General features: G+C 40.5%; 1 protein-coding gene across 1 annotated transcript; it reads right to left on the bottom strand.

The window, feature by feature from the left end:
• Positions 1–5,179: 5,179 nt before the first annotated feature.
• LOC147668291 (transmembrane protein 272-like) lies at positions 5,180–11,154 on the bottom strand. Its single transcript, XM_086948627.1, has 3 exons — positions 11,060–11,154; positions 8,287–8,466; positions 5,180–5,589 (listed from the first exon to the last, which is right to left on the bottom strand). The coding sequence occupies exons 1-3, from the start codon at positions 11,139–11,141 to the stop codon at positions 5,369–5,371; spliced, it is 483 nt and encodes a 160-aa protein (XP_086804753.1). The 5' UTR covers positions 11,142–11,154; the 3' UTR covers positions 5,180–5,368.
• Between the last annotated feature and the right edge of the window lie 1,957 nt (positions 11,155–13,111).

Genomic DNA, 13,111 nt, shown 5'->3' with positions numbered 1-13,111 from the left:
TTTCCTACGTTTGTCCCCATAAACCTTTTTTGCCACCCTTGAACTTTCCTTGATTTCTTAAATGTTCCCACTTTCTTTCTCTGGAAGTTTACCTGACCTCTCAGTGCCTTTCTTGCCCAGCTTTCCCTTAGCAGTTAGTTGTTTACACATCTTAGTTGTAGCCCTTGAAGCTGGCAGCTTGGGAGGATCGAGGAGCCTGGCTCATGAACTCCATTCCATGTGGCCTTAAACAGCTCCTATGCTTTCTACCTACCCTCCCGTCCTGAGCTCTCCTTCTCACCCAGGTCTCAACAACATAGTGAGGCGACACTTAGATAAGACCCTTTGTTGCCCAAATATACTACTCTTTTTTTAAATAAGGAAGGTACATCTAGAAACATATATCTCATAATTTATGGTGTGAGTCGATAAAGGGACCGGCTCAATAGGAGAGAAGGAAAACTAGGATAAGTGATTACACCATTAAAAACTCCTTCTAAAATCGCCTCCTTAGAACCATCCTTTGGTGATTTACTAATACTTTGAGTAGTTGGATAAGCTTAACATTTCGAGTACAGTTCAAAACCAGTACCTTTAACATTCCCTGAAAGGTTGTTTGCATTAGGGAAAGGAGATTCCACATTGACAATTCTTGGGCAAAATCAGAAGCATTTCCCAGGGAATCAGTCTTGTTTGTTAGTTCATGCTTAACATGCTTATCATCCTCAACGTCCCCGGTCCTTTTCCTGGGCCCAGCGGTCGAGATTTGAACTCCTTGTACACGGCAGAAGAAATACAATCCGATTGACCATTATATGGTTGCTCAGACAAGTTACACCAGACCCAACTCCTCTCTAAATTATTCGGGAGGAAGAAGTTCCTGGGAGTCTGGCTCCTAGGGCTCCGCCTTCTGATATTGGAGTTCCTCAATCAGGTCGGAGAGACTTGACGATTCATACCCCTCAGAATCTCACTGACTAAGCTATGCTCCTGATTGTATGTGGAAATCCTGTAAAATGTCCTGAACATTGGGAGTTGGGGGGTTTAGCACTAGATGTTCACTGTTAATAAAGGGCCACGCTGCCTATTTGTACAGCAATGTTCCACTTTTCCTATTTTGCTGAGTAAACTTTTGCAGACCTCACATAAGCATACAAGTGGTCCGACTAATCTCCGACACCATACAGTTGTCGATGTCATTCTGCGTATTAATTTGTGATCATATAAGGTCTGGCACATCCATCAGTACCAGGTATGGATTGTGTCCTGCAGTATTAATAAAATCAAAGGACACGGGCGTCCTGGCCTAACTCTATTGCTGTTGTCTGCAGAACTGTGGCAACATTTATTTTCCTTTTGTACTGGCGGGAGTGAGTGGTGGAATCCCCTAATGCAGCTGACATCACATCCGGTCTCCTGAAACAGCTCCTGGGGTTTTCCCTGCTCTGTTTAACCTGTAAAGAACATCCCTGCATCACCTATGCTCATTCAAACAAGTGCACACACAAACATAGTATATTTCCTTGCCGTTGCAACCATATCTTTCTTTATTGTTCCACTGGTCGAATCACTAAAGAAGGTTCAAAGGCAAAATCAGCTACACTCAGGCTCACTTGAGACCAATAGACAAACTGTAACAATTATCCAGACCAGCACCAAGCCTACAAGTCGAGCATGATGCAACTCTGCAAGATCAACTATTCTTCCAACTCCAAATGTAAATGTAATAAATAATGCCTCTACCTTATTTACATATGATTAACAATGGTTCTTAAGAAGCTGATCACATTTTCTGTAATTCCGCCACTTGAAGGCCAGTCGGGTTATGTATGAAATTGTGATATTATAAAGGGGAGAATACAGTTATATGGTCTGTTTACCTAAAAAACTATGCTTTAATGGTTTGTAGAAATGATCTACTTGAAAAAATACAATGGCCTATATGATGCATTAACAAGCGTTCTGGTCAGGAAGTAAAACGTCCAAGAACACAAAAGAACATTTAAGAACAAAAATGCGACAGTGTCTGTAAAACGCAATCTTTTAATTGTATTTGTTCATCCAATTCAGATCTACGTGTGAATTATTTAAAGGATGCCAGTTTTCCAAACAAATTAATTTATTGAAGCACAATAACAACGACAACAAATAATAATCATACCTTCATATATGATTTTGAATGTGTTAATTGTCACATTTTCTTTATTAGTTAGAGGTAGTGGGGTACTGGAAACATCTATTTGTTATGCATTTTCCTACCTCTAAAGTTGTATGTCAATCATTACCCTGTCGCAAAGATGTTAGACACCTGTAATTCCATGACCCCCAAATGTTTTAATTTTGACTTGTCACATTATGATAATATACTAAAAGGAGAAGCAAGAAATAATCACTCATATAAAATAAATACTATTGTTTTGAATAGAGAAATGTATATTGTATAATATTCAGCAATTCACCCTAGAGGTACTTTATCACTTTTTAAAAACATTTTTTTTTAGAGTTTTACATAGCGCAAACTTGACCCGAAGGAATCAGGTATCAAAGCGCTTTAAAGGAGCACCAGTTACAGTACACAAGGACACATTCATTTCTAATTAGGTCTATTTTTATACCTTTCCTATTTGAAATACACATTCAGGCCCAGATGTACACATTTTTCACCCAGCGCAGCATAGCACCCACATTATTTTCGAATCGACCAAGCATTGGCCTTAACCCCTTAATTGCTGATGACGGAACCGCTCCGTCATCAGTTGCGGTGGCGCTGTGCTGATGACAGAGCGGTTCCGTCATGGCCCGCCTGCCGCTCATGCGTGGCGCGAATTCCGCGCCTGCGCTGAGCATTCTATTGAGCGGGCGGGGCCATGACGGAACCGCTCCGTCATAAGCACAGCGCAACCGACGCTGGTGACGGAGCGGTTCCTGGTGGGTTGACTGGAGAGACGCCGCAGCAAGCACTGTAATAACGTGCCACCGACCCCCTTTTGGAAACTGAAGGAAGACCGTGAGATTTGAACCACTTCTGATATACTTTATCTCTATTTGGGCGGACACAGTGAAGATATAAGAGTTCTCGAGACTAGAGCCGAGACGGTGGTTCCTACCCCACCCTCTTGGGTGGTTGTGTGGTTGGCCGAGACTCCTGCCCTAGGTTTTGCCAGGGCCGTGAAGATTAGACTACCCATGTCCTGATGAAGCCTATATCATCTGGCTGAAACGCGACCGCGACTGCGTTGACACCTTTAGCTTTGAACGGATTCCCCTGTTAAAATTCAAGGAAGATTTGATTTTTTCCTATGTGCACCAACACAAATGTAGGCTGGGTTGATGTGTTACCCCCTGGTGCTTTGTTTTTGGGACTACCATTTTGTTGTATACTCCACCCCAATTTAAGAGGAGGTACATATGTAAATTGGTGTGAATATATATTTCTATATATTTTTTGTCTTGAGGGTACAGAGAAGTGTTTTTGATATTGTAAATGTTTTGTATATTTGTATATAATGTACATGTGATGTGTTGTATATAGATTGTTATTTGTTGTGCCTCTCTGGCTGTCCGCTCATATATGTGTATATGAATTAATATATACTCATCTTATGTATAATTCGTAAATCACGAGATAATTAATTGTTTCTTGTTTGAAAATTAAAAGTGGATTGATCCCTTAAGTACCATTTGTTTTTACCTTTTCATCCTTGGATGTCTCCTGCTCAGGTACGGGAGGGTGAGGTGGGCAGAACCCCTAACCATTTTTTTCTAGCCATCACCAGCATGCGCCCGTCGCTCTTCCGCCCCGCCCCCTTAGCACTGCGGCGGAATAGCCGCCGCAGTGAAGTGGTTAAACTGTTGTTGTTCTGTCTGATGAATCTCAAAGGGCTGGCTGCCTTGCATGACGCACAGAGTCACTTCATGGTACATCTGTGAGTGTTCACTGTCTAGCTTAGGGTTAATACTGGAGACATACCATTCCAGAACTGATTCCTCGTGTAAACAAACTTGGAAGGCTCCAGTGCATGGTATATGTGTTGTGCACTGCATTCCATATGGAATGGAATGATTTTTTGAAGAAAAAAAAACTAATGTTACCTTGCTTGAGCCTTCTTCTACTAGACAAAGCCTGGTCTTGAGCTTCATAGAGCCGGCTTTGTGTCATAACCTGTGCATGTTTGCATTGATCCACCATAGAAATACCACCTTCAAGCCACAGTTTGCAGGATCTGTAACATTCACCTTTCCATTGGAACATACTTTTTGCTCTGAATAGTAAATAGCATGCGCCACTTTGTGGATGCTTGCACAGGAATAAAGCCCTAGTAAACCTCAGCCTTCTTCTCTTTCCAACAAACACTTCCATTTTACACTATTTCAACAGTGTGGCACCATTTTTTTCAATTTCCTGAAATGTTGGCTGTCTAGGATCATCATAATGATCTGAAAAAAACCTTTGTTGTGATCCGTAGTGGGTAATCTTTTATTATTTACCATGGTAGTCCTCTGGTGCACCAACTTATGCTCATTGTTATGTGCCGTACCGGCAATTAACAAAACTCCTCTAGAAAAAATTCTTTCCTGTACAAATCTTGGTGAAGAGTTTACTGACTTTGTAGTCAGTAAAATATCTTGAATCGCAACACCTGTTACTTTTTTTGTGACAGGGAGCAAACTTATATAAATAAGTATTAATCCTCCTTCAATAGGAAGAATGCAGTACGAACTGCTGGAATACATACCCTCTAAATGGAACAACAGCAAACCCAGTAAATCTATTAGTTCTGTGTCTCTAGGATGTTCAAACACAGGTAAATTAAGAAGTGGAAAAACAGTTCATGCAGCCGAAGCCCATGCAGGTATGTATGGTGGGGCGGTGGGGCCGGTTTGGGTGGGATTCGACAGGTGACCATGAGGGAAAATGAAATAAATATTTAAATTTCCCTTGTCTTCATCTGTTGAAATACCCCTCCTCCCACACCCGGCCCCAGCACTCTTACCTGCACGGGCCGCGGCTGAGTTCATGCCATGTTTTCTGTTGGAGCTATACATGCGTGTCAGTGACACTCTCTCAGAGTCACGTTTTACCTTTGACCCCTACATGTGTCCTGCTTTTGTGCAAAATCAGGATTCACTACACCTTTGGTTATCATGTGGTGCTTATTGTTTCATAATGTGCCTAATAATAATAGGGTTGGGCCATCATCCTGGTGTCTAGGTGATGTGTCAGTCAGAAGGAAAGGTGGTCCGTAATTGTCAGTGCAACAAAAATCATCATTTAGCAATTGTGAATGTACAAAATAAACAATTTCTTTCTTGAGCCAATGTTGTGCAAATAGTCCATGGAAATGTAAGTTTTCTAATAAAATGTAAGGATTTTGGGGCCTTAGGTTCATCATTTAGTAACACAGGAAACACAAGCGGAGCACTGAGAACAAAGACAGCAAGAGGAACAAGAAGAACAAGCGAGGAAAGAGGAGAAAAGTTTGACAATGATCGCGGGGAGGGACAGCGCCAGGACGATCCACTGGATGATCAAGATGGAGAACGTAAATAGGTAAACGGTTCTGTTACAGTTCGTGTAGTTGGGGTACAGCGGGAAAGTCCAGACGCTCCCTGTTGGGTGAAAAAACAGACATTTATCATATCCCCAACACTGATCTCAGATCCTTGCCGACCCATCTTTAAAATAATCCTGCATTTTGACTAACCCACATTTCCACAAATCCCATGAGTGCAATAGCCACCATGTGTCACTTAAAACTCTACTTATGTGTATAAATCTCTTTTCCTGGCATAAGATGTACTATCCAGAAGGTACATTGATACCAATGATTAAACTATGAATCTTTCAGTTAAACAGTTATATGATATAAGCTTGAAGATACAGTATATTCGATTTACATGAAACTATTTCACCAAAGATCTCTAACGCATGAGGGGGGAATAGAGGACTATGGGTCAGATGTAGGTGGCCAAATAGCGAGCTCTTGCATTTAAGGAATCGGAAAATTGCGATTCCTTAAATGCAATGTAAGTATTACAAAAGAAAGTGCACTTTAGCCTTAATGAATCGCTAATTACCACCTACTTCAAGTTGGTAGTAATTAGTAGAAATTAGCGATTTCTATTAAAAAGGCACTTTTTTACTTTTTTTAAAGTGCCCTGTGGCACACATTCATGCTCTTAGGGCATGTATGTGCGCCACATGTGCACACATGCACATTTCAGGGGTGCAACAGGGTGTCCTTTTGACACCCTGGCACCCTTGAAATAGCACCCGCTATCTCGATTCACTAATAGCGAATCGCAAATGGAGAATATCTTCCCATTTATTCCTATGTTCCTCCAAGCCCATAGGAATGAATGAGTAGGTATTCCTTATTAGCGAATCTCAATTTGTGATTCGTTATTAAGGAATATTAAGGATTCCCATATATTTTAGCGATTTCTACCTATATTCAATTTTAAGAGTCCTTAATAGTGAATCGGTAAAATTCGCTATTAAGGATTTGCAAATTGGATTTTACCTACATCTGGCCCATAAACATTAAATATCACAAAATATACGTGCAACATTTCACTTTAAATATTTACAATGGAAATAACAGAAAGCATCAGGATGCATTTAGATAGCGTAACCTTTTTGGCAAAGAAATTATTCGCAATCAGGAAATCCCAGGAAGCAGTCATGGGGTGGCTACAGTAAAACTGGTTGCACCTTAGCAGTACTAAGTGAGATGTGTCACAGATCAAAGAAAATCTTTCCTAAGTCCTTCTTCAGGTGTTTTCACTCAATGGGGCAATCTCTGACCCTACTGATAAAAGTCCGAAACTTTAAGGTTATTTTGTATGTTAAAATGGCTTTTTATCAGTGGTGAGTAAGGTAAGGCTCTATTTGAAATACTTTTTGAGTAGGATATATCGTTTTTCCCTTTATCGCAGAGCTTGGCCTACAACTGATGGTAAACTCCAGTTTACAACTTTGAACAGAATTTTCATCTCTGTGCTGGAAAAACTGCCTGGAAGCTTCAGCCAGAATGGGAGAGACCTGGTCCAATTGTTTTGGGAAAACAAACTCCCTCTAGCCCAGTAGATCACGTTGGCTTAACACGCCACAATCTGCATCTCATGATAAATAATGTACTTTTCAACTGTTAAATCTGGCTTGTCAAAATTTTATGAACGGTGTGGACTATATTGCCCCTGGTAATTAGTGAGTTCTGTAAACTCCATACAACTCGGAATTCAGCCCCTTGCGCAAACTCTGACTCGCTCACCGCCAGGGCCTGCGGAGGAACTACACGTTTTGTGCTTATGTTCGAGTTGTGATTGATGCTGGGTTCCTCCATTCCAGTCAAGGCGTAAATAAATATGTACCTGTCTCCCTTTATAGACCATTGAATAATAACTGAATGAGGGTGTCAAGATTCGAGAAACAGACTGGTGCCAAACTCTACTGCCCACAAAAGTACTGAAAGGCTTCACCTTCTCCATTTACTTCTCTCACTACCCAAAGTCCCCTCCTGGTCAATCCACAGCACCTCCTATCAATCCATGCAGATCTCAAAGATTTTTCTTCTATGGATTTTACCTGCCCACACTCAATTTATAAGTTAACCAGACCTTTTTTTAAAGCTGCATCTGTCTGTACAAAATGTCTGCCCATGTAAAGCACTGCGATAACCTCTGGGTCTACATAAACCCTATGTATATAACGTCAATAAAATGCAAATAATAAGAGATCTGGAAGCAGGAAAATACAGGTATTTGGAATCAATTTATGGAACAATATACCACGGGAAATTTGACTTGGGACACATATATCATATTTTAAACAATGCTTCAAAAAATTACATCTAGCTCAATTTTAGCAACCACTTTAAGTGCTCTTAAATAAAAAGTACACAATGAATCTGAGTTTTTTACTCAGACATAGAATGTATCACTTTTCTTACCTTGCCCAAACATTTTAATCCTGGTGGGTATTTTATGTTGTGATGGTAATAAATAGCACAACTAGCCATTCACAAACAGGAGACTATCGGGTCACTTTATCTGTAAGTATATTCATCATGATAATCAATATACCCACCTCTTCATGATCATGCACTATCTTGTAAATGACTTGTTGTGCTGTGCGCTCTCATGTTAAAGCCATTTCATCATCCACCATCTTATGGATGACACTTTGTGTTTATAAATTATCATGCAAATGGACTGCTAATTTCATTAGTAATCTTGTGATTGATAGATTCCAATCGTTTAATAATAACCTTCCCTAGAACTGTACAACATAAGTAAAGGTATTACCTGCGATAAGCCAAGCAAACCAAAAGAGGCTCAACAGCGCAAGGATGGCATAGACAAGCTTATTTGGCCTCAGTCCAGCCACAATAGAGAGGAGGGACATGACGATGACAGTGACGCCATTGACGATGAGGTAGATAGGGATGAAGCGTTGCGCTGGGCATTGTTGCAGATAAACAGAACCTGTGAGTATGAAAACAACAGATCAGTGAAATAACTACATAAGGTGTTGCATTACAGAGCAATTAAAAATTGCCAAAGAAATCTTCAGTAGGGTGGCTTTTATTTAGTTTGATATTTTACCAGGAAATAACAAATTGCCAGATACTCCAGACTCACCTGATAGAAGGAACAAGTCTTATTATAGCCTTATAGCCCGCCGTAGAGGGCTATACCCTCTATTAAAGGCCATCTCCAGCTTTAAAGGCCCGAGCCGAAGGCAAAGGCCTTTAACAAGGGAGAGGGACTTTAATAGCCGGTATAGCCCAGCTACGAAGGGCTATAAGGCTATTAGAAAATTCTGCCACTAGAGGGCAGAATGTTCTAACAAAAAAACAAAGTCTTTTGGGAGCGTGAGGGGATTGGAATCCCCTCAGGCTTCCTGAAGCCTTTGTTCACAGCCAGAGCTGTGAACAAAGAAACATTGGAATGTTGGTGCTCCAGGCTTATACCAGCCATCATAAGCCCAGAGCACTCCATCGTTTTCAGTGGAGCTCCCAACATTGCAATGTTCTAATAAAATGTATATAATGCAGACAGTATGGCCGCAGTCCTCCTAGACAATAAGCACATTCCTAGAGAAAACCATGCTGGGATTTGCAGTTGTGTGGTTTGTTGATGAAAGACTATGGATATCCTTGCAAGTTAGGTCAGTTAAGGCATTTACCACACTTGGTAATACCATGATCCACGGATAGTTATGGTAAATGCCTCCTCTTCATAGTTTTCATCTTGCAACGGAGACATAACATCGCAAAATATTATAGTAGCAAAACGAATTCTGGTTTGCTTGTGTTTCAGTTCAGGGGAGACCTGGCTCGGCATTTCGGCTGGACTGTTCCTATTGGAGCAGGGCCAATGTTGATTTGCTTGTAGCTGGGTATGAACTGAGTCGGCATTGTGTGCAAAATAACGAAGGATTGGGATGCAGCCTGAGTGATTACAGTGCCTGATAGTAATTCAAGTATTCCATTCAGCGCTGTTTTGTATGCACACACAATTCCACATAATTTGGTATTTCTAAAGGCATTTTCCTTAATTTATTCCATTAGGGAAAACTGTGAGGGTATGTTTAAAACATACACAGGATCCCCATCCCTTAGTTTACACAGGATCAGAACTTAGAAATGAACTTGAAATGGGGGCCTAAAACAGTTTAGCTTAAAACATATGATTTAAGACACCTTCTGACTTGACTCTGGTTTTCCTTTTAGACCACCTGTGCCTTGTCACCTTCTTTTTCTCATTCTTTTCTCCTCCCTTTCTCCAATCCTCATCCCCACCTTTGCTTTTTTTTTGCTCTCATTCTAGCCCTCTTCCAATCAATAATTTCTATTGGACCCTCTCTTTCTCTTTCTTTCTCTCCCTGTCTTTCATTCTCTCCTCTCACTCACATTCTCACTCTCTCTTCCAACCGCTCAGTTTCATGTTCTAGCTAACTCTTCCAATCTATTATTTTGATTGTTTTTAAAGGTTTTTCTTATAACTCATCGGATCATTTTGGGATCACATGACAATCCATGACTCACATTACTGCCTCAATTATAAGTTGTGAGGCATTATATAACACCTGCAGTCACACCTCAGAGCTCTCACAAAAATGTGACACGAAAGAGCTCATGCTTATCAGCAGAGTCATAGCAAGAATGTCAATGAAATCCTATCCTATGAAAATTGTGGAGTTTATGCTTAGGTTGGTTGAATCTAAATACAGAAACCAACATGATTCCCTTCCGATGAGTTACCTGCAATACTTTCAAGAGCTGAGGTGAGTCACATCCTGAATATTGGCAGAGGTTCCCTCAACCCCTTGCCATTGGATTACAGTCGCGGAGGTGAGAACTATTTTTAAGAGACACTCAATTAATTCACTATGACAGCTCTCTTTAGGCTATGGGGAAACATTTAAGTCCTCATGCATTTGTCTCAGTGCATTTTGGTGCTTGCAGTTCTGTTCTTCCAAAAGAAAAAAAAATGCTGAAGGGCGAGTCTCATTGGGGTTTTGGCTAAAAGAGGTATTTAAAAAAGAACTATCCAGAGATGTTGTTTGGGCCTGTTGCCAACAGAGACTACTTTACATGTATTTATTGAGTTTCAAAACATAGCAAATGGCAAACAGTCCAGAGATATCTCCTTTGTAGGGAGAAATTAAGAATGCCCTAGTTGGTGGAGAGTTTGGGTGGGCCAGTCGCTAGAGATAACCCCTTGGTGGGGTGTAGCATGGACTTAATGATCTACCACAAACCAAAGTGTCACAACAATTTGTCTCGAGTTCTAATAAAATCTTTCTTAAAAGAGATGGACAAAGATCGACCATTTCCTAGTTAATGAGGCAGAGCCCAAATCACATGTCCTACACCAAATAAGGCATTACTAGCCAACAGGTTATAAGTATGTATCCATTCAGCATAAAATAATCTTTCGAGGGGTGGTATCTCCTAATCTCATGAGGTGAACTGAAAAAAGGGATGAAAAGAGGATAGAAAAAGGTATGCATATGTCAGGGTGGAGGGGAGACGAAAGAGTACAAGGAGGCAATGAAATCATTTGATCTTACCAATGACAATCTCAGCGATGCTCAGTGCTATCCAAACAAGTGACATTAGACCAAGAAGCCATTCTGAAAAAGAAGAAAACATATCAATCTCTGAAATGCCTACTTCTACTCATCTGTGATACTAAAAGTAGAAGCTATTTAGAAAAGTTAAATAAAGAAAAAAACAACTTTCAAATTAAACTTTCAGTCTCTAAGCACCTCACCTTCTCTCCAACAACAGGTTAGCATCAATAACAGAGCTGATTTAAAGGCCATCCGGGCGCCACTTATATCTATAATTCTCATCTCTTCATGTCTTATAATTATCAGCCCTTTACTTCTTGTAATTCTCGACGAAACATGTTTCAAGTCACACAGCAAGTGATTTTTCTGTTTAGTTCATTTCAAAAGCATTTTTTTTCTTCATATTTGTTGCTCTTTCCTATTTTCAGCAGTGAATTATAATTTACAATTGCAAAAAAAGTTCATACCATACTGTTACTCTCCTTCTTAAGTTAAGAACTCATGTAAAATCTTTTTTCTTGCACGCGTTTCACTCTAGGTTCCATTACCTTTCTGCCCTCTCAAGGGAAGTCTAGGTATCCAACTCAATATGTACCTTTCGTTTTTAGATTATGTATATGGAAAGCCCAGATCTCTCTTCAAAGTTGTTACTGAATCGCAAGATTGGTTTGCGAAGCGGTATTTGGAAGGGGGGTGTATAGGGCTTCCCTTCCAAACAGCGATTCGCAGTGATATGTAATAATGTTTTGGGACCAAATTTTGTTCACAAAACATAAATATTGTACCACCAATTCAAAGTTGGTAGTAACCCATTCTAAATGGGAATGGATACTATGGGACCACTTTCCCTTTGAGAACGTAACACAAATATCTTTTTGAGAGTAGGCAGTGGTCCCGGACTCTTAATGAATTTTAAGCGTTTCATTTTTTTCTTTTGAAACATCCCATTTTTCATAAAGTTAAACGGCTGCATATCAAAGTAAAAAGTGTTGCTTTGATCAAAAGCAATCACAGCCAAGGTGGGCTGCGGACCCTAGCAGGAAACCATCCCTGTGATGGCTATCATTCCTAATGGGTCGCAAACTGCGACTAAGCTCATTATTATTTATGAGGTAGGGCAATTTACGGCCCATTAGGTGTCGCTAATTGAAACTCAACAAACTTCACACCATAGGAATAGTAATTTCATAATTGCAATTTGAAAGAAATCGCAATTAGGAAATCACTATTCCCAATGTTTGTACATCTGGCCCATAATGGACTCCACCATCACCCCAAGAAGCCAATGCTCCATACAACCACCTACCTCAGTGTGACCACATCATCCCTATCTTCAGGGCTCTTCTGTGGCTCCCAACCCCATTATGTAATAATTTCAAAACGTTTTGTATCATAAAATCTAGCTAACCAGCTGAAAACACCCTTTTTTCCAGGCCCCAGCCTCAACAAATAACTGTTGTAAATCATTGATTGAATACTAACACCCAAAGCAGTGGTATCCATTCTCATTGAAGTAGTGTCTGAGGGTCAGCTTCCACTTTGCAAATGTGGGATTTTGGGAATGCGGAGCCACCAGAGTTCCAAGGTACTGCGGCATGCACCCAGCAAGGCATTTGCCAAATGCGTATTCTATTTTTTGATTGCAGAGCCTGTTCTTTTAAAGCACAGGAAGTAGAATGATAAAATATGTTGGTAAAGAATGCAAAGGCCGGGACAAGATGAGGTCCGCTGTCCCTTGCAGTCCCCCATCCCTACCATTCTGCACCATTCGCAGACAGAAACCTGCCCCATTGATGTCAATAGGACAGGATTCTGCAAATGCTACCTAATGTTGATTTTGTGCTCAAGAGTAATATATCTATTACAGTGGAAAAAGAAGGTACGGTAACAAGTGGTTCGGTGTGTACAAACACCAACTGCCTTGCAATTCAGCCCATAGTACATCTGGGGCCGTATAACAAATATGGTGGCTTTCCCTCTTTGTGCAATGGTGCACCTTTAAGTACAGGCGCCGTGCGCAAACAGGGATATTGCACAGTATTTCCATGA

The sequence above is a fragment of the Lissotriton vulgaris genome, unplaced genomic scaffold, assembly GCF_964263255.1.
Source record: "Lissotriton vulgaris unplaced genomic scaffold, aLisVul1.2 SCAFFOLD_1140, whole genome shotgun sequence".
NCBI lineage: Eukaryota > Metazoa > Chordata > Amphibia > Caudata > Salamandridae > Lissotriton > Lissotriton vulgaris.
Note: the sequence above shows the minus strand (reverse complement) of the source record. Positions and strands in the feature narration are given on the sequence as shown.